This window comes from Chlorocebus sabaeus, chromosome 18 (genome assembly GCF_047675955.1).
Source record: "Chlorocebus sabaeus isolate Y175 chromosome 18, mChlSab1.0.hap1, whole genome shotgun sequence".
Classification (NCBI taxonomy): Eukaryota; Metazoa; Chordata; class Mammalia; order Primates; family Cercopithecidae; genus Chlorocebus; species Chlorocebus sabaeus.
The window spans coordinates 70547867-70570389 of record NC_132921.1 but is presented as its reverse complement, the minus strand read 5'-3'; the positions used below and the strand labels follow the sequence as shown (position 1 = coordinate 70570389).

Here is a 22523-nt window from a genome sequence, read left to right as displayed (position 1 = left end):
TTTGTAACATATAGAAGACTAATAATCACTAATATATAAAGATTATGCAAAAAGAGGTTGGAAAATTAATAATCTTTTATTACAGTCTTTAAACAATAGCATATAATAATTGCATGCTGTAAAACTCTAATAAAAATGTTAAAATGTTATTTGTTTAAATCATTGATTGCTACTCCTAGAAGTTTTGAGTAAGAAAAAAAGAAAAATGGCCAAAGGATATGATGTGTCAAGTCACAGTAGAGAAAATGCAAATGATTATTTTCTCATGCGTTAGCTAATGTAAAATGAAAGTAATATAATTTTTAAGTTTAACACCACAAATATAGGTATGTAAGTATCTATGTACGTATAGATTAATTTTGAATGGGCCCTTCCAAGAAAGAGCGCTAGTGCCTGAAGGAAGAGGAGGAGCCTCAAAGGATGATAAAGGACAACGGAAAGAATGAGTAAGCCAATTTGCTGTCAACCATTCTTGCTTACTTTCAATAACATGAGGACAAATAGAAACACAGTAAAGAGGGGGGTGGTGGTGGTGGTGTTTGGTCATATTCAACTGCAGCTTAAAGAGAATTCTTGGCAGGGAGCAACGGGTTCACGCCTGTAATCCCAGCACTTTGGGAGGCTGAGGTGTGTGGATCACGAGGTCAGGAGTTCGAGACCAGTCTGGCCAAGATAGTGAAACCCTGTCTCTACTAAAAATACAAAAAATTAGCCAGGCATGGTAGCGAGTGCCTGTAATCCCAGCTACTGGGGAGGATGGGGCAGGAGAATTGCTTGAACCCGGGAGGTGGAGGTTGCAGTACGCCAAGATCATGCCATTGCACCCCAGCCTGGGCAACAGTGTGAGACTTCATCTCAAAAAAAAAAAAAAAAAAAAAAAAGAATGTTCTTCACTCCTGATATGTTTTTACAAATCTTGGAAGATAAGCATAATTTCTGAAGGCTGAATAACCACTACTGGATGATCACGTCAACTATAAATACATTAGTGAATTGGACTGATCTTAAGAAAAAATTTCTCAAAGTAACAAACTTAAATTTATATAATTTATAAATTTCAACTTAAGTTCTTGAGTAAAAAAGATCCAGTTGGAGATATTCCGGCAACAATTTTCTGAAGTGTTTTCTTAACTAGATATTTAAGATATCTGCACTTACATGTAACATATATGAAGGTATCTAATAGTACGCAGCATACAGAAGCTCAAAAGAAATTCTTTTCCTTGATTACCAAGTAACTCCCAAGTAGTGAGAATTAAACTCTGGTAGAAAGGATTTATTTTAACTCAGTGGTTCCAAGACTAACATGGAACACTGGAATGCAAGTCAAGGCTTTATTCCTAGTTACAATATTCTTGTGCAAATTACGGTAGGAAATGTGTTATGAAATTTTAATTTTCTTATCTAATCGTCTTTATCATGATTAACCATTACAACTAAATTTTTTTTTTTTTTTTTTTTTTTGAGATAGCATCGCTCTGTCTCCCAGGCTGGAGTGCAGTGGCTCAATCTTGGCTCACTGCAACCTCTACCTCCCAGGTTCAACCAATTCTCCTGCCTCAGCCTCCCAAGTAGCTGGGATTACAGGGGTGCGCCACCACGCCCAGCTAATTTTTTTGTATTTTTTAGTAAAGGGGGTTTCACCATGTTAGTCAGACTGGTCTCAAACTCCTGACCTCAGATGATCTGCCAGCCTCAGCCTTAGTGAGCCACTAGGCGCCTGGCCCATTACCACTAATTATTAAAGCTGTACAAGGAATGTTTTTAATGTTTACCTCTACTCTGTTTCAGAAGAGGTAAACAGAATAGAAAGTTGTGTACAATTTGAATTTCGTGGGAGAAAATAAAAGTGCATGCCTCTCCTTTCTCTTCCTTTAGGTTTGCTAATGCTTCTCTTTCATGAGTGAATTTCAAAGGAATCTAACATTACTCCAGATAATTTTAACCTGGATTCAATCCATGGCTCAATATCATCAGATTACCTGACAATCCTTGTTTTGCCTTACTGAGCTGTGAGGTTCAAAAGAGAATCAGATGTAGAAAGCACTGTGTGAACTACAAAGCACTACAATTTTTAAGGTACTACTTTTCTTTTATCTTGAGAGTCAATATAGCTATTTCTAGGCAGAAGAGAGAGCCACAAATGGTTTTTGTTCTCTATTAGAAGTCAGAATGCCGACAAAACTCCTATGTGGGAGGAACAATCTGAAATCTGAAAAGCTATAGAGGTCTATTACAACTCTTTGCTATTGTTACAATAAGAGACTATATATCCAGGTAAGGTGGCTAAGACCTGTAATCTCAGCTACTAGGGATGGTGAAGCAGGAGGACTGCTTGAGGTCAGGAGTTCGAGACCAAGACTAGTCTGAGCAACATAGTGAGACCTTGGCTCTAAAACAAAACAAAAACAAACAAACAAAAAACCCCCTATTTATTTTAAAAGGTTAACAATTCCCCAACCTATGCATATTATTAGAGATTATTAATCTTATATTGTCAAAATAAGATAGATAACAGACACAAGGTAGTTAAAAATGTACTTATCGCTAACATTTGTGTTATTTTTCCCAGTTCTGGCCTAAATACACACTGATAACCAGAAAAGTAAACTATTACATATTTTGAAACAATTTTAGCCCAATAAACAGATGTTAAGGAATTGGCCAAAGATGACACAATTTTTTTAATTTTTAGAATTTTTTTAAAGTCAAAGAAAAAGAAATGACTTCCACCCTGTAACTTGCAGCTTCATAATCTACCTCCTTCAAGTTGGAAGTGTCTCCATGTTACAACTGAATTTTCTAAGGACTTATGTTTGAATTTAAGTTTCTTAGAATTTTGGAGGATCGCACTAATCAGAAAACCTGATCTTGGATACTGTTTTCTAAGCTGGACAAACTCAGCAAATTTTCTATTGCTGGATCTATTCCCTTATGAAAGTCCTAAATGAGTTTGGTTAGTTTTTTCTTCAGTCACTGTGACGAAAGAATGTCTCTTTAGAAGAATGGTATCAATAGAAAGGTGGAATTTGTTAGGATAGCCTCATATTATATGAACAACCATGGCCCTTTCCGTAGCTGGTAAGAATAATGTGCTCTGACAACTAATAAAAAACCACCACCACAGCAACAAGTATATCTGCATCTCATAAAAAGGGTTGCTGGCCTATGTTCTATGATTCCCATAAAGGTACTTCTTTTTTTTTTTTTTCTGGACCACCAAGAAGGTAGAATAGCTGTCCCCCAAACGTTTTTCACGAAATCTGAAATTTAAGAATCCCTGCCTTAAAACTCTTAGAAAACCAACTTAATTAGAGGCACAGGAGATAAATGGTTAATAAAACAGGACAATGAAATCTAATATTTAGTGTGTAAAATCTACACATCACATAACTGTTTACAGCCTCAGTTTCCTCTCCATTTTACAAGGTTATTATGAAAATTACCTAAAATGTTTCACTTAAAACGGAGATTTGCATATTCTAAGTGTTCAGCAAATATTATCTATGATTATTAGTAGCTTTATTTTCAAGACTATAAAAACTCCGATAATCTATGTAATACTACAATACTGATGTTGGTTTCCAGGATTATCAATTTAAAGCACTAAGAGGTTTCAAACTTAACAGCAAAGGCAAACAAAAACTGTTTTTAACACTTCTAAATATTTTAGATATACCAGATAACCTTAACATGAACTATTCAAAGACGAGTTTTTAAAGGAAATCATCTCCTGCTTTTGCGTATCTGAAAACTAGCAAGAGTCAAATAAATTAACATTGCTACTAAGATTACTTTCACTATTACTTTTAAAAAGCCATTGTCTGTTACAGAAACAGATTATGAATGCATGAGTATATATGAGAATATTTTCAAATGCTAAAGAAACTTCATATTCTCCAGGGAAAGTCAGATTAATAACTGCAATATTTAAAATGTTCATAAGCAGCTTAACTAAGGTTAGAACTAAGTGGGGATCAGAAAATGTATCTACAGGAGTTACAATCTGTAAAACAGCAGAAGATGAAAACAAAGCTAGGGCTATGCAAAAATTCAGGGATTTAAACACCTTGTTATGCTTTAACAATTGTATTTTCTTTAAAAATAACATCACCACGTTGTACAGAAGTTTACAGTATACAATGTGCTTTCTGTTCTCATTTGTTCCACAGAATAACATTAAATTATGCAGGAAAATTACTTTTGCAGGTTAAGAAGGCAAGGTTATTATTATTATTGTATTTTTAAAGTTGCAGCTGATAGAAGGCAAGGTTCTGAAAGTGAATGCGACATGTCAAAAATCATTGTTAGGAAGTGAGGAAGTGATAAATCAAGAATTTAAACCCAGGCCTTCTCACTTATATTTCAATGTCCTTTCCACAACTCCATAAAACTTCTGAAGAGGCAAATTAGCATCTTCACAGAAAGAAACCTCTCGGTCAAACCACAGGTTGTTTTTAACTAGCTGCAGACTAGCTTTAAGTCTTTTCACCTTCATTTTCTCATGTGTAAAAATAAAGGAAACGAATAAGAAAATCAGAGGTCCCTTCCAGTCCCAAGGATAAATCTCAACACTGTATCCTTTATAAGGCACACGCATTTTACAAATACATGTTGTTAGCAACAAATTCCAAGTTAGAAAGCAGTGTCAATAGCTCTTAAGCAACCTACAGCAATTATTGGACAAATTCTTCACGACCACGTGATACATGTTACTTTAACATGACTAAGTCTAAATACAGAAAGTAGTAGGACAAACCTCTTATGAACTAGGATGGAAATGACTCCATTAACCATCCTCTTTTTGGATTGAAATAATGGTATTAAAACGTAAGAATGGTTTAAAGAAAAGTTTACGTGTCAGCTAATAGCAAGAAATCAAAATACTTTTACAACCACTCTTAATATTTTTTTAAGAATAAAAATCTCTTCTCCAACGAAGTGTTTTCCAAATATCCTACCATTTCTCCAATCTACTTTAAAAGAGTATCAGTCATGTTTTCCAACTTCTATAGGGAAAAAGTAATATCGACAGCTTGATAAAAACATCTTCCTTTTAAACTCATTCTACCAGCTGGACACTAGTCTGCAAATAAAATTCAGGCTTTTTTTCCCCCTTCGGTATTAACAAACCAGTATAAGTCTGCACAATGTATTTTCAGCTAAATTCTTTCCTCGTCTGAATATTTTTGTTCTCTTTACTCCTAAAATATTCTTCATGGAATACACACCCAGAGATTTCCACTTTCCCAGTTCTGCGTAGTTCATGAAACTATTCCAATAACTAATTCTTAACAACTACTATGAGAACTATGAGATTAAGAACATTAAAAGTATCCTACATAAGTACACTTAACACTCATTTTCCTTCCATTTTAACATCTCGTCTATCTCTAACATAAAACACAGAACGAGTTAAACTTGACCTTAGCCAAGATGCCTGTAGAGCTTCAGAAATGTATTCAGTGCCTGTTATCAAATAAAAGATTCTTAAGCTAAAACCTATCTCCCCTTGTCCATAATCTCCAGGGGAAAATATTTCAAATCTTTAAAGGTTTCGCTTTTAACCCAAATTAAAGATTTTTCTCAACAAGATTAGTTAATATAACGACTTCATCTTACACAGTGGACACTATTTCATTTTGCTTTTAAGCCACTTGGCACCAATAGAGCATACGTTCGGCCAGTTCTGAGCTAATCTCCAGGAAAGGCTTTGTATAACAATTGAAGAAACTCAGATCTGTGCCCAAGATTTTCAACGTCCTACTTCAGCATATGTTTTCGTTTTTTTTGTTTGTTTTTCTGTTTGTTTTTGAAAAGGAGTTTCGCTCTTGTTGCCCAGGCTGGAGTGCAGTGGCACGATCTCGGCTCACTGCAACCTCTGCCGCCTGGGTTCAAGCGAATCTCCTGCCTCAGCTTCCCAAGTAGCTGGGATTACAGACAAGCGCCAGCACGCCTGGCTAATTTTGTATTTTTAGTAGAGATGGGGTTTCACTATATTGGTCAGGCTGGTCTCGAACTCCTGACCTCAGGTGATCTACCCACCTCGGCCTCCCAAAGTGCTGGGATTACAGGCATGAGCCACCGCACCCGGCCGTGCATATGTTTTTAATAAACAGTTAATTTATGTTAAAATATCTATTTCACTAGCCTTTCTTTATAATTTACACAAACCATTCTAAAATGAAAACGAAATACATGACGGAAGATGAAGGCTCATTTCAACTTTAGGATTAGAGATAATTCCGAACCATTACAATACACAGCACTGGATCTGCAACACACTTCACCTTAGTTCGCAGTTTAACCACGGGTGTCCAGTGGAAATTACAATCCCTGTGACAACACTGCTTTAAATGTTTCCTAAGGTTTCAACGAGTGCAACAGTAACTTCCTATCCCAGACAGCGTCTTACTGTTATTACTAAAACAGCTGTCAGCTAAGCTTCGGATACCTCTTTGTACAACCGTTGATTCAACGCTTTGGGATCTGGAAGGATGCGTCATTCCACATCACTCCTCAAAACGAGATCTAAGCACCTGACGTGCTCCAGGGGTCTTGAAGCATCTCAAGTGCGCACTTGAAAAACGATGAACCGCCTGCCCAATGCGGCAAGGTTAGATTACGCCGACATTTAAGACGGAACTGTAGAGTGGCAGCTGTTTCCCCGGACACTACTAAAGCAGCAATTTCCCCTTCTTGCTTTCATCCACCTCTCCCAGGACCCGGGTACCTCCAACGCTCCCGGCCCGAGCGGCCCCAGCAGAATCCCCGGCGTCGGCGCACGCCCGGCGGCTGGCGACGGGAACGCGCGGCGGGCCAGGCGCGCCCCCGCCCCCGCGGGTCCGACCGCCGCACGCCAGCGGCGCCCTCTCGGCCGCGCACACTCACACTCGCACGCACACGCTGCTCCGGCCCCGCCATGTTACGGGAGGCGGCGGCAACCCAGCCCCGACAGCCGCGGTGAGGGGCGCCCGCGCCCAGGCCAGCTCGCGGTCCTCCACCAGGCCCCCGCCCCGCCCCGCGCGGCGCCCCCGCCCAGTTGGCGGCTCCCACCTGCGCCACGGCTCCTCAAGACGCGGGGAGGGGCGGCGGCAGCGGCGGCAGGCGGGGCCCCGGCGGACCCGCGCCGGGGGGCACTAACGGCCTGTCACTGTCAGGCGGGCTGCGGCTCGGGCCAGGCTGGGCGGGCTGCGCGTCGGGGCCAGGTGGGGCGGGCAGGGCGCGTCCCCTACCTTGCTCTGGGGTGGGGAAACGGGAGCAGCGCAGAACTGAGGGGGTCTCCTCCCAGGCGCCGGGGACAAGCTCGAAACCGCGCCCCTCCTTCCTCCTTTCCTGTCGCCACGCCCCCCTCACCCGCACGGACCCGAGGCAAGGCCGGCGCAGGAGGCTTCACCCCCGGAACGAGTGCCTCGGCGTGGCCGTCGCTGTCGTTGTCTTCGTCCCCGCTGCAACCGCCTGTAACACCGCCGGGGCCGGGCTTGAAAACATCTCCGGTCTCGGTCCGTCTCTCACCACAGCCTCCTCGCTCCTAGGACAGGGCCGCCCCGCGATTGGCTGCGACGCGAGCACGTGACACCCGCGGACACGTGACTCCCGCGGGCACGGGACTGGCGGCGTGACCGCCCCGCCCCCCGGCGCCCGCCCCTCCTGCTGCTCAGCCAGGCTCCGCGAGCTGCAGGGCGGGGAAGCGGGACGTACCAAGCGGCAGGCGGCGGAGGGGTGCGGGCCGGAACTCCGCCCTTTGTGTTAGTCGGTCTCCACGCCCCACTCGGGCTAGTGTTACCGCCTCCCCGCCGCAGACACCATCCGACAAAGGAGGGGGAATCAAAGCCTGGGTGAAGAGGCAGGGCAGGCGCCGCTGACGCTGCCGGGCAAGCGGGCTCTGCAGTAGCATTTGTGGCGACCGTGGCAGTGGCTGTGACTGGAAGCTTCTGGAAAAGGCGGCGGCGATGAAGATCCCCACATAGGGTATACACCTGTTATTTTTACACGGGATGGGTGGACGAGCGTGATCCAACTCAGGCAAAATAACGCTGCGACCGCAGCTCGAGGACTAGGCGAAGTTCCCCAGCTAAGCCAGCGGCGGCCGCCTGGCCCCGCACCAGGCCGGAAAAGCTGCACCTGCGCCCAGAGCCCGCGGCCCCCCGCCCCAGGTGGAGCCCTGGGCCCCGCCCCGAAAGCGCGGTAGCGTCCACCTGCCCTGGGACCAGGGGATCTAGAGCGCGTCCCCTTCCAGCCACGCCTTCCAGTGGCCTCTTTAAAGAGGAATTCAGTGCACGTCCCCACACGTAGTGTTGGGGATTCGAGAGGGAGCTGCTCAGGTACTGGGAAGGGTGCCTGAGAAAAATTGACCGTCGCAGCGTGGCAACCCCGTGTGCTCACTTCCTTCTGGGCGCGTATTATTTACGCAGAGGTTAATCTGCAACAACAGAGTCCGTTTATGACTTACTGCATGCAGTTACAAGTTTATGTTAAACTGTCCTTTAGTCTTGATGAACTGAGGGTTCAGATGTGATCACAGCAGATGAAATGACATTCAGACCTGACAGGGACGGCGAGGTCCCATCAAATTACTATATAAAGCATAAACCTGCATTAAAGATCAGGAGTTTTCCCGTTCTTAGGTTCCCGATTTCTCCCACCTACAAATCATTAGGGTCAATAAGACTAGAAAGAGAGCACCTTACGGCTAGAGGTGGAATAGTGTTACATTTAATTTGGTTATTTATGATGTGAAATACAAAGAAAAAGTCGCCTATGAGAAAGTCAAGAGAGCTCCAGGCTAGGACATTTTCATTACTTTTTTGTGCCACTTGGAAAATTAACTCTTGTTTACCGTCTCTCAATTAAAAAAAAAAAAATTCTTAAAGATATACTTAAAAATAATCGTTATAGCCGAACGCGGTGGCTCACGCCTGCAATCCCAGCAATTTGGGAGGCTGAGGCGGGCAGATGGCTTGAGCCTGGGAGTTTGAGACCAGCCAGGGCAACATAGTAAGACCCTGTCTCTAAAAAAATATATGAAAATTAACCAGGTTGGTGGCACCTCTCTGAGGCCAGAGTATTGCAGTGAGCCATGATCACACCACTGTACTCCTGCCTGGAGACACAGCCTGTCTCAAAAAAAAATAAATAGTGAATGGTCTGTTTCAAGTACAAGTGACTTTGAGAAATCAAGGATAGATAAATCTAATATATATAAATTTATTCATGCATTAAAGCTGGCTAATCCTATTTGTAAAACTAATGTACTACAGCTAGTTTCTTAACACACAAATGGTTTTATCCTTTTCTCTAAGTTGTCATGTCCATGCCACTGCAGAGTATATATAATCATGCTTCCAATACCTTCACCCAGTTATGTTTTGTGTACTTGCAGTGTCCGAATAGCTAAGGATAATGTCAAAAGTGTTTTGGACCTTTCTTTTCTAAAAATGGTAATGCTTCGGTTGGGCACGGTGGCTCATGCCTGTAATCCTTGCAGTGAGCCGAGATTGCGCCACTGCACTCCAGCCTGGGAGACACAGCCAGACTCCGTCTCAAAAAAAAAACAAAGGTAATGCTTCTAGAGACTAGAGACAATTACCATATCCTCCTTAACCCTACAGTGCACTTGAGGTTCACCAGTTGGAAATACAGTAACCATTATGTGTTGTAAATACAATAATGTTTACAGGGACACTGACAAAAGTTTATAGAAAGATCATGTTAACTTAAAACTTGGCTGTGGCTAAAAATGGGAAAGCAAAACATTTGAAATTTGACCAAATTTTTACTTCACAGTAACCTGATCTTGATAAAAGCAATCTGGAAATTGAAAATGGGTGACACCAGAGTAACTGTTAACTAGATTATGTAATGTCTTCACAGTCATAGATAGAAGACTTTAAAATGGTCCTCTGTCATTATGACATAATACTTAGAGCTGCAAGTTGCTAAGGTTACCACGAGGATGTACACAGAGCAGAATAAACATAATATAAAAAGTTTATGTAGATTGGAAGTCCATATTTTATTTCTCTAGTGACATATTTACAGTTCAATATAAATTAAAGGCCTGCTTGTACACCAAAGCCAGGTCCCTTGGGTGGTTCAGTCAAAGAGGTAAGACCTCCAGCTGGCTCACAAGAGAAGCGTCCACTCCTGAAATGAAAAAGTAATATTAAACTATTAATGATTAACATTTTTAAATTGCTACTTAAATTGTAATTGTTATCTCACAAGAGCCCAGTTAAGTAACTATTTTTACCCCAAGAACTAGCATGGATTATTTAATTCACGCATTTCAAGTGATGCAAGATCTTCTCTTCCTAAATATGGAAAAACATCAGACTTCACCATAAATATAAAAAATACAAAAGTAGCACTAACAATAGTTCCTATTTACTGAGCAGTATGCATACATTAGCTCATTTAATCTTTACAATGCCATAAGACAAGTGATACTGACTTTATTTTACAGATGAGAAACCAAATTTGGGAGATTCAGCATCTACCCAAGAATCAAAGCAAAGAACTATGGCAAAAATACCCAACCCCAGAGAACATTTTTAAAAACCATGTTTTAATAAACTAGAGCACTGTATTTCTTATAATTGAATTTTATTTAGATCGAGATACACAGTCACAGTGAATACAGGGAATATACACACTTATATATTGTATTTGGAAACAGAAACTGGATTCCTTGAGGAAATATGATTTGGGACAATGTCTCTTAGAAGCAGCGAAGTCAAAATCAGTTTGTATTTATGTATTATAAAGACTATATTAGTAGCAGTAATTTTATGAAAAAAGTTTCCAAACCAGGATGGCCACAGCAGCCACAAAAGGAAGCAAACAAGAACAAGTCCTGATGGAGCAATTTATGAAGACAGGCAGCATAGAGGGAGAAGAACCTGTCTGTCAACCCCACACACACTTTCCCAGGTAATTGCTCACCTCTGCCCTGTCTGACCTCTGTTTCTAGAGCCCAGCTCAGCGCTTACCATATCATGTCACCCATCCACCACTATTCCCTGGCTTTGCTAATTTACCTGTTCCTGCCACAGATTTACCTAAAGAACTTGTTCAGTTTATATCTTTTCAACCCCCTCTGGCTTTGCCCTTCACATTGTGTCATCAATCCTTTAAGTCTGTTCTTTACAGCCCTAGGAAATCATTTTTTGTTGGAGCCTGGAAAGTGACACCACATAATATTTATAAGATCTTTCAAGATATCACAGCATATAATACAAGTTACTAAGTAATGAACAATGTCTACAAAGTCAGAAATCAGTTAATATATTTGGATTACAGGTCTTGTTCACTACAAAAACAGATCAAAAAGCAGTCGTATATTGTAAGAGCCTGAAACTTGTAGAGTAAGCAGCAAAATGATACTTAACTTTAAAAAAAAAAAAACAAAAAACAGTATTATGCAATTTTAAAATTTTATTTATTTTTGAGACAGGATCCCACTTTGTCACCCAGGCTAGGGTGCAGTGATGCAATAAAGGCTCACTGTAGTCTTGACCTTCCAGGCTCAGGTGATTTCTGTCACCTGAGCCTCCCGAGTAGCTGGGATTACAGGTGTGCGTCACCATGCCTGGCTGATTTGTGTATTTTTCGTAGAGACGAGACTTCATGTTGCCCAGGCGGGTCGTGAATTTGTTGGCTCAAACAATCTGCCCACCTCAGCCTCCCAAAGTGCTGGGATTACAGGTGAGCCACTGTGCCCGGCCTGTCATTTTTTGTTATCTATTGATAGGCACCACTGCTGCTCTTTAAATGCCAATGAAATTATTTTGGAGAAACTTTATTCACCTTTACTAGGTTTCTTCTTATGGTTTAAGCTCAGCTACCTGTTTTCTTTTCTGCCTAAAACTTTTCTCTTGATCAAATGTCAGAATGGAATAGGATTTGAAAGTTTCATTTTAGGCGTCTTCTGAAAGCTGAGCATTGGGTATCTTAAAGTGTCTTACCAGTTTGGATAGATACGGATCTTCTAAAATTAATAAGCTCCTTAATATCGACACACAGTTTTTCAACACAAAGGATCAATTTAGGAAGATTATAAAAACTGAAGTTTCCAGAACAATAAATGGGAGAATTAATCGTAAGTACTTCCTGAGTTCTTCACAGGATTATACAATTTTATATATGGAAGTAATTTTATTTTATTTATTTATTTTTTTGAGATGGAGTCTTGCTCTGTCACCCAGGCTGGAGTGCAGTGGTGCGATCTCGGCTCACTGCAAGCACCACCTCCCAGGTTTACGCCATTCTCCTGCCTCAGCCTCCCGAATAGCTGGGACTACAGGCTCCTGCCACCAGGCCCAGGTAATTTTTTGTATTTTTAGTAGAGACGGGGTTTCACCATGTTAGCCAGGATGATCTCGATCTCCTGACCTCATGATCCGCCCGCCTCGGCTTCCCAAAGTGCTGGGATTACAGCGTGAGCCATCACGCCCGGCCGGAAGTACCTTTAAAAATAATTTGGTCGTTTCCTAAAGTTTGTTCCATAAAATTACAATCCCATGGCATTGTCTAGAAAAACGGGAGTTCCAGTGATCCAGTATGTCTGGCTGTAAACCTCCCTTCCTTGCCATTCACACAGTATACCTTAAAATACTACAAAGGCTACAAAATCCTCCAATAAAGCCTATCATTTTGTTTAATCTACTAAAAATGTACCCCCCCTTTTCATCTGTAAACATGCTTCAGAACACTCAAGAGGCAGTGAGCTAGCCCTATCCACTCACCTGACAGCCACAATTTACACTAGTGTTTTTCACTTACTAAACAAAAAATGATTTTCCTGATATCTCATGCTTAAAATGCCATCTGATAATTACCTTGTCTTCACTAAAATTCAAAAAGTATGGTTCGTCAGTCATTTCAACACTATACGTATGTGTACCATTTTAACTCATTTGCATTCTAGAAAACTTGGCCTTTCTGTAAACTTTCATGGCTTAGTTTGTATACACAAATCACTTTATGAAAGTTTAGTGCTTATCTTTTTACTATTGCTGAGCTATATCCAGCACTGTCCCTACTTTTAGTATAAAAAACCAAAAGTGATGCTATTGTCTAGAGTCATCTACCAACCACACTGGAACTATAGCCTGGCTCTATATTTTTTACATCTCAGATATTACCTGCACCCCATGGAATTATGCAAAATTTAAAATGTCTTTATAAACTAAATATGCAGAATTAAAATTGGATTTAAAATGAGTTATAAACTAATCCACGCTAAAAACTTTCTACCTATTAGTAACCTGAAAACAAGTTTAGAATTTTTCAGTACTTTAAATTCACTGAAAATAAGAACAATCTCAGCACAAACATATTTAGTAATGTCAAGTTTAAGAGAGTACAGCTGACCCTTGAACAACAGTTTTGAACTGCATAGGTTCACTTATACATGGATTTTCTTCAGCCTCTGCCACCTCTGAGACAGCAAGGCCAACCCCTCCTCTTCCTCAGCCTATACAACATGGAAATGAGGACGAAGACTTGTATTATGATGCACTTAATGAAGAGTAAATATATTTTCATTATGATTTTAATAACATTTTACTTTTCTAGATTATGGTAAGAATACAGTCAATATATAATACAACATGCAAAATATGTGCTATGTTACTCGTAAGGCCTCTGGACAACTGCAGGCTATCAGTAAAGTTTTGGAGGAGTCAAAAGTTACACATAGATCTTCAATTGCATAACCAATCAATGTCCCTAATGTCCATAGTGTTCAAGAGTCAACTGTACTATCTTACCACTGCTTTAATATTTTCAGTGGTCATTCACCAACGATAATACAAAAGCAGTTTTGAACCACATATAGACATCAATCTTTCACTAATTTTGGCCAGGATAAGACCTGGCAGTGGTACTCAGGGATCAGTTACTATTGAAGCAGTTTAATTCCTCTCTGTTTTTCATTACAGAGACTCACCACTAGTACTTCTTTCAAAGAGCAGAGATATTTATTATTAAAATACCAATAAAAACGGATCAGACAGCTTTGGTTAAAGAGTTAACTATAACTGTATTATGGTTATTGCTATCCCAGTCTCTGTCATTATCCTATATATCCGAGATATTGGGTAAGTAAAGTGAAAAGTTCTTGTTTTCATATGCTGACAAGACATTCTAGTATTGCTATGTCCAAATAAAAGCTTTATATAATACAGCATTGGTGGATGCTTGCAATTATTGAAACCTACGTAGACTTTTGTCTGCTTTTTAAATGAGGTAGTAAGTAAAAAAAGTAGATTCAGACACTAATAATTTTAAAGTATCTGGTTCAAATCCAGAACACTATCAAGAAAATCTCAGTGAAAAACTATTCATGATTACTGATAAACAACATCCCTATTATTATCAGATGATGTTGAAAATGCTTAACTGAGTACTTAGTTCCTGCTTATTGTTAAAATACAATGTTATAGTACCTCATATTACAAATAACAGATTTTAATTTCACCCCAATGTCATCCGGATTTATAACTTTAAATACTACCCTTAATAACTGATGAATCCCCAATTTGCATTTCCAGCCCTAACCTATTCCAGGTTCATATCTACCTATCAGCACCACACCATGGATGTCTAGCAGGCATCTCAAACTTATGTCTAAAACAAAATTTGACTTTTCTTCCCCAAACTTGCCCTACCACAAATCTCCATTTTCGGTAAAGGAACCTCAGAGATGCTCAAGCCAAAAAGCTGGAAATCAGTCATAAATCCTTAGTCCCACACATCTACTAAATTCTAATCTCCACATAGCAACTATGACAATATTTTTTAAGATTGCTCATTCCATTCCCTACTGAAAACATTCCAACAACAGTTATTATTATATTTAAGATTCAGCCCAGATTACTGATCTGGGCCTGATCTCCTCTGACCCCTTCCACTGCTTTCTTTCTTGAGCACCTCACTACAGTCACACTGTCACCTTACTTTTCTTCCAGGACTTTGATACATCCTCTTTCCCCTGCCTGGAACACTGTTCCTTCCACTTCACATGGTTCCCTCTAGCTCTTCATTCAGTTCATGGCTCAAATGTTACCACCTCTAAGAGGCCTCTCCTCACTAAATTTACTCCCAATCTATCCCCTAACTCTGCTTCATTTTATTGTGTAGCCTTTTTATCACTCACATTATTACACTAGTCATCTGTTTCCATCACTAGAAGATGAGAACTTTATTTTGTTCATAATTGTGTGCGCAACCTAAAATAATGCCTGACACACACAGCAGGCACGCAAAAAAAGTTTGTGGAAAAAAAGACTGTTGAGTATGTAATGTAATGTGACATAACAAAGTAGACAAAGCAACTATCAATTTATGTGGCAGGACAGTAATAACTGTATTAATGTTGTGAACCATAGATCCCACAGTTCACAAGAAGCAAAGCAGAAGATTCTAAACACCAAAGTGGCCGGGCGTGGTGGCTCATGCCTGTAATCCCAGCACTTTGGGAGGCCAAGGCAGGCAAATCACTTGAGGTCAGGAGTTCGAGACCAGCCTGGCCCACATGGTAAAACCCCGTCTCTACTAAAAATACAAAAATTAGCTGGGCATGGTGGCATGTGCCTATAGTTCCAGCTGCTCAAGAGACTGAGGCAGGAGAACCGCTTGAGCCTGGGAGGCAGAAGTTGCAGTGAGCCAAGATCACACCACTGTACTCTAGCCGAGGTGACAGAGCAACACTCCATCTGGGGGTGGGGGGGGAACCCAACACCAAAGTTATGACTATAGAATTTAAAACATCTAATCAGAAGAGAGGGGCCATCTAAAGAACCCAAGTGGATTTCACAAGGAAATCTGCACTTGAGATATTCTTTAGAGTACCCAAAAGGTGAAAGAAGTTATGGGTTGAAGTACAAACCTAAGAATAGCATGAATTTATTTTAAAATACCTGACTCCTAAAAAGCAGGTGAAGCTTGTGGAAAATACTATGGAATTTGTACTTTTAGTGGGGGAAGAGTGTCTATTTAAAGCAAGAATAAGTAAGAGATAGGAGCACTAGCTAAAAAGATACTGTAATGTTAGATGACTAAAGATTTCACTTCAGTTGCCTCCATAAGGAGAATGATTTTTCACCAGGGAAATGATTTACCTCCTAAAAAAGGGGGTATACCCAAGCAAGTGAGGAATTAGGAAGAAAATGCCAAAACTCCTTAAGGAAATTCAATTCTATACGCTCAGGATGTTGAAAACAGTATGTGTTTCTTAGAAAAGAAAGTAATGGTCAACAGGGGTCAGCTAACATTTACTAAACTTAAGTTATCCTGAATCGACCTCATTTTCTCATTAAGTAGGGTATTATTAGTAGTTTTAGCAAACTATAGAACCACTCATACCCTCTTAGTAATTCTACTTCAGGGAATTTTTATTTATAATAAAGCTTAAGAAAAATATTTTAAAACTGGAGTAAGAGCACATCACAGCTGTTTTAAAACATTAGAATAGCCGGGCGCGGTGGCTCAAGCCTGTAATCCCAGCACTTTGGGAGGCCGAGATGGGCGGATCACGAGGTCAGGAGTTCGAGACCATCCTGGCTAACACAGTGAAACCCTGTCTCTACTAAAAAATACAAAAAACTAGCAGGGCGAGGTGGCGGGCGCTGTAGTCCCGGCTACACGGGAGGCTGAGGCAGGAGAATGGCGTAAAAACCTGGGAGGCGGAGCTTGCAGTGAGCTGAGATCCGGCCACTGCACTCCACCCTGGGCCATACAGCGAGACTCCGTCTCAAAATAAATAAATAAATAAAACATTAGAATACCGTATGGACATCAAAACCTCCAAATGTGCTGAGGGAAGAAAAAATTTATATATATAAACACAAAAAATTTGAGGGATTATGACTAAAACCATGCAAACATTTGCTAGTATTGAGAGAATTTTGAGTGATTTAACACTTACATATGGAATAAGGGTTTGTTTAAAAGTAAAAGTTCAAGTTCATAACTGAAAGTAATTAATATAACACAAGTATGGGATAGGAGCAACCTGGATAAACTGAATAGAAAAAGATCTATGTATTATGAAGTGCAGTTAATTGCATAATGTCTGTGAAGTAGGAGTTGATGTAATTAGGCAGAATTATTACAAGCATAATGTCTGGAACAAAGGAGGCAGTCCCATAATGCTCTGTGCTGCTCAGTATGTATCTCAAAATACCATGATTAGGCTGGGCGTGGTGGCTCACGTCTGTAATCCCAGCACTTTGGGAGGCCAAAGTGGGCAGATCATGAGGTCAGGAGATCGGAGACCTGGCTAATACGGTGAAACCCCATCTCTACTAAAAATACAAAAAAAAAGCCGGATGTGGTGGCAGGTGCCTGTAATCAACAGCTACTCAGGAGCCTGAGGCAGGGGAATCGCTTCTACCTGGGAGGCAGAGCTTGCAGTGAGCCGAGATGGTGCCACTGCGCCATTGTACTCCAGACTGGGTGACAGAGTGAGACACTGTCTCAAAATATTTTTTAAAAAAACATGATTAAGCATCACATTAAAGCATTAAAGTCACTAGCCAACTAGAAAACCCACAGAGGAGGGAGACCAAAGCTATGTCATATGAGAAAAACAATGAAACAATTGTGGATATTCCATCTAAGAAAAAGATACGGGGAAGACAGGGTAGCTATGTCAAATAACTGAAGAGCTGTCATTTGGAAGAGGTACTAAAATTACCTTTTGTTGATTCAAAGGGCAGAAATGGATTTTGAGGTAGAAATTAAGAAGGAGATAGTATTTGGGTCAATCTTCTATCAGTATGAACTTCTAAATAATGGAATAGATTTCTATTTGCAGTAAAATTTCCTTCTCTATAAATATTCAGATAGGTATCAGATGATTATCAGACACGGTTTTAGAAAAAAAAAATTCTTGCTGTAGATGACATTCATACAGATAATACTATCCAAAGCTCCTGCCAATTCCTATGAACTTAAGGTATAAAATTTTTTAAATTAAGTTTATGTGAAAGATTAATTTAGGTGAGCCACTAAAACTTCTTATATATAAATAAAGCATACCTTGGCCCAGGTTTTGGGATTTTGCCAGCCTTGAGCTCATCAATAATTTCTTCAATATCCTTAGGTGTCAAATCCTCCTGGAAAAAAATTAACAATAGTCATATTGAAATTACTTTCTTTTATATCAATATATTTATAGAGACAAGGTCTCACTATGTTGCCCAGGCTGGTCTCCAACTCCTGGGCTTATGCAATCCTCCTGCCTCAGCCTCCCAAAGTGCTGGGATTATAGGCATGAACTACCACGCCTGGCACAAAATTACTTTCTACTGCTGAAATCTGTAAATCCCTAATGCCAGTTATTTTATTGTCTGTCTCAGCTCACAAGATAGTTACCAAGGCATCAACAATTAAGTAACTCCTATATATAGTACACACTGCTAAATATAATATGCAACAAGAGCTGCAGCTGAAGAGGCAATACAGAATATTGCTTTGAATTGAAACATATTTGCATTTGAGTTCTGGCTCTATCACTTACTAGCTAGTAATCTTGGACAAGTTACCCAGCCTCCTCAAGTTTATTTGTAAACCTAATTCAGCATGTTTTTGAGGATTAATGAGAAAATATATAAAGTAGAACAATGTCAAGGTACATACTAAATAAATGCTGTATTCTTGAAGAAACAGTAAGGTACAAAGTAGCTGTAGTAACTTGTTAACTAGATGCCTAATATCTATTTCTAAAGATCTAACTACTGCTAACTGAAAGAATATCTATCTCAGACAAATCCGTCTACAGGCTACTATATTTAGACTTAACAATGCTTCACACAAAGCCTTGATTGTCTAATTCCTATTTAAATCAAGAAATAAGTACCCAGAGGCCAAATTCTCAAGGAAAACCAAAGAAAAAAAGTGGAACATCAAGCAAACTTGGCTTCAGGGTTTCAAAGCTTAGAGGGGCAAGGGGCAAGGGACCCAGCCAGCCCCAGAGAGTCTAACAGAAGACCATATAAGCTACACAAGTTAAGGTCCCCAAAAGCTTTAACCTCAGTATAAGGGTAAACTATCCCTCAAAGAAAACTGCTAGTCTGGAACCTTTCACACCAGAGGAACAGAGGCCTAGGGTATGAGGAGAGGGGCTTTTCTGGGGCCAGCAGTAGTGCCAGGAGCAAGAGAGAAAGCAAATCCCTTCTTAAAGAAAATCTACCTTAAGTACAGTCCCTCCAAAATTTCCATAAACAAATTTCTAAGAAATATGAGCTAACAAGGTATCTTGAATTAAAATGGTGATATAATTAGGGTAGCAAGCAATTTTTAAAGAAATAACTAGAAAATGCCATATATATGGATATTAAGAACATTTTTAGAAACTTACAGGTCAAAGGAATCAAAATGAAAAACTTAAAAATATAGAAACAATCAAAAACAAAAAAGACTGCAAAACTTGTGAGATCCAACTACAGTATTCAGAGGTATGATACCATCTCTATAAAAATTTTTTTAAAAGCCATATAATGTATTAGTATGGCTGCATACATATATAGACACAATTTATGATAATGATAAAAGATATCTCTGGGATAAAAGGAAGAGAAAAAGAGTTGGGATGGAGTATTTCACCTGTATCTGTAGCTTATTTCTACAAATGATGATAATAATATCTGAAGTAAAATGTGGCAAAATATTACTCTTAGTTAAGTCCTGATGGTTGGCTACACAAGGATTATTTTCTGTACTTATATTCAAATTATTAAATTTTTCATAAAGTTTTAAAATTTGTCTTCTGAAGTTAAATGCAAAAATGTTTAAAAAATTTTTTTAAACCTGGATATTTCTGGTAACCATTTCTTCTAAATGAATAATTCAGAAACCAACATCTAAGGACACAAGATCAAATATTTAAAATATTTCAAATATGAATCATACAACTTTAACTTATACATGAAATACTCACGTAGTAATTGTCATTTATTTGAACCATTGGTGCGTTCACACAGGCCCCTAAACATTCCACTTCTATAAGAGTGAAAAGTTTGTCAGGTGTCGTCTCCCCAACCTTTATTCCTAAAAATAGAAACAAACACTCTAAGGACCAGGTTATATTTTAATAGTGATTTGGTTAAAAAAAAAAAACAATTTTTACAGAGGTAAATTAAAAGTTTAAGACTATTAAGTTTTTAAAAAAGAGGCCAGGCACAGTGGCTCACGCCTGTAATTCCAGCACTTTGGGAGGCCGAGGCAGGCGGATCACGAGGTCAGGAGATCGAGACCATCTGGCTAACATGGTGAAACCCCGTCTCTACTAAAAATACAAAAAACTAGCCGGGCACAGTGGTGGGCGCCTGTAGTCCCAGCTACTTGGGAGGCTGAGGCAGGAGAATGGCGTGAACCCGGGAGGCGGAGCTTGCAGTGAGCCGAGATCCCGCCACTGCACTCCAGCCTGGGAGTCAAAGCAAGACTCCATCTCCCCCACTAAAAAAAAAAAAAAAAAAAAAAAGTTTTTTAAAAAGAAAAAACTCCTAGGCCAAATGCAGTGAGTGGCTCAAGCCTATAATCCCAGCACTTTGGGACGCGGTGGTGGGAGGATGGCTTGAGCCCAGGAATTTGAGACCAGTCTGGGCAACATAGGGAGACCCAGCTCTACAAAAAAATTAAAAATTAGTAGCTGGTCTGTAGTCCCAGCTACTCAAGCAGCTGAGGCAGGAGGATTGCTTGAGCCCAGGAGGTTGAGGCTGCAGTGAGTCATGATTGTGCTACAGTACTCCAGCCTGGGTGACAGAGCAAGACTCTCTCAAAACAAACAAACAAACAAACAAACAAAAAAAACTTTATGTAATTTTAACATTCAAGGAAGTTTTTAGTGGACTTGTTCCTTTAAAAGCAATCATATTTCAGAGGACACAGTGTTTGTTGTTATACAGAAGTGCATCAGGCTGTATTATTTTCATTTTGATTGCAATAATTAAACTACTAAAATCACAGTCACATTATCAGATTTGGTAAAGACTCAGAAAACTTCTAACGTCAAAGATTATTAAGGGATGTGAAGAAAATGGATAGTCTCATACATTTATGGAAGGCATTTGGGAAAAATACAGCAAAGTCTGACCCTACAATTCTACTTCTTGTAAACAATCTCAGTATACAACAGGACAAGTATGCAAAGATGTGTGTACATCAAAGTAATTGTAACGGAAAAATGAGGCAGGCCAAGCACGGTGGCTCACACCTGTGATCCCAGCAGTTGGGAGGCCAAGGTGGGAGGACTGCCTGAGGCCAGGATTTCACAACCAGCCTGGGCAACATAAAAGACCCCTCTCTACAAAAACAAAAATCAATTAGCTGGGCTTGGCAGCATGCACCCATAGCTCCAGCTACTTAGAAGGGTGAGGTAAAAGATCACTTGATCTTTTAAATGCAAAAATGTTTAAAGAATTTTTTTAAAACCTGGATATTTATGGTAATTGGAGGCTGCAGTGAGCCATGATTGAGCCACTGCATTCCAGTCTGGTGACAAAGTGAGACCTCAACTCAAAAAAAAAAAGAAAAAAAAAATGAGGCAGACATATATATTGTGCTGTAGAAATACAGCCAAAATAAAGTCTAAAAAGCAAGCATACATATAGTACATTTATATATTTAATAATTAAAATGATATAAAATCTACAACTAATATATCCAATTGTTATCAGGATTTATACCTTGATGGTTTTGAGGGTGGGGATTTTGAGCCAACTTCAGCTTTCTGTTTTATATATTTCAATACCACCCAGCTATTTTTACAACATGCACGTACTTTATATTCAATAACAAAATAGTACTTAATTTGACATATATAGTTAGAAGTGTAGCAATAGCAGTTTTCTAGGGGAAAGTGCCCGTTTACTTTTAAAATGCTACTATAATAACATCTGTTTCAAATTTCCCTTCCCAAAGCATTCTTACTATGCTTATATCTTATTTGTTCCATGACTTCTTTAGAAGAATATGAGGACAATAATGGGTCGCTTTTCAATATACCACATGCTGTCACAGAATAATAAGTGAAACAATTTTCTAAGTGAAACAATCTTCTAAACAACGAATATTTTATAACTTGTAGAAGCATTTCAAACACACTGATTAAAAATGAAAAGATTAAAAACTCAGCTTTAAGAACCAAGGAAGAATACCAAATAGGAAGAAATAAAGATGTGGAAACACAGATCCAGTAAGATGGCACAAGTTGGAAATTTTAGATGGAAATGTATCAAATCTAGAGAGACAATTCATTTTTTATCAGTGTTACAAATATCATGTATTCCCTACCAAGCTTTTTCTGAATGGCCTCCAGTATGCTGTCAGAGTTTCGAAGCATGCAGGGCGTAGTAGTGCAGACCTGAATGTGATACTTTCCAACTGGCTTTCGATTATACATTGTATAAAAAGTGGCTACTTCATATACTCTCATTGGAGGTACTTGTAAAACTTCTGCAACCTAAAATATTAGGACATTTAAAAATAAGATAATTACAATGTTAGTAATGGAGCTT

General features: G+C 39.6%; 2 protein-coding genes across 8 annotated transcripts in view; both read right to left on the bottom strand.

Annotated features, from left to right (window-relative positions):
• The window catches only part of ANKRD12 (ankyrin repeat domain 12), a 132916-nt gene extending 124922 nt beyond the window's left edge, over window positions 1-7994 (bottom strand). For 2 of the 7 annotated variants that reach the window (XM_007974647.3, XM_007974652.3), the window contains exon 1: window positions 7236-7992. The gene's annotated coding sequence lies outside the window, so the exon portion shown is untranslated. Of the gene's footprint in view, window positions 1-6454; window positions 6716-7056; window positions 7207-7235 lie in introns of those variants that run through there. The other 5 variants (XM_073006472.1, XM_007974651.3, XM_007974648.3 and 2 more) reach the window with 5 other exon arrangements.
• Window positions 7995-9990: 1996 nt separating this feature from the next.
• NDUFV2 (NADH:ubiquinone oxidoreductase core subunit V2) overlaps window positions 9991-22523 on the bottom strand; it is a 34887-nt gene continuing 22354 nt past the window's right edge. The window contains exons 5-8 of the mRNA XM_007974645.3: window positions 22300-22468; window positions 19946-20055; window positions 18046-18122; window positions 9991-10146 (exon numbers count right to left, since the gene is read on the bottom strand). Coding sequence (XP_007972836.1) covers window positions 10053-10146; window positions 18046-18122; window positions 19946-20055; window positions 22300-22468 — 450 coding nt within the window. The 3' untranslated portion in view covers window positions 9991-10052. The remainder of the gene's footprint in view (window positions 10147-18045; window positions 18123-19945; window positions 20056-22299; window positions 22469-22523) is intronic.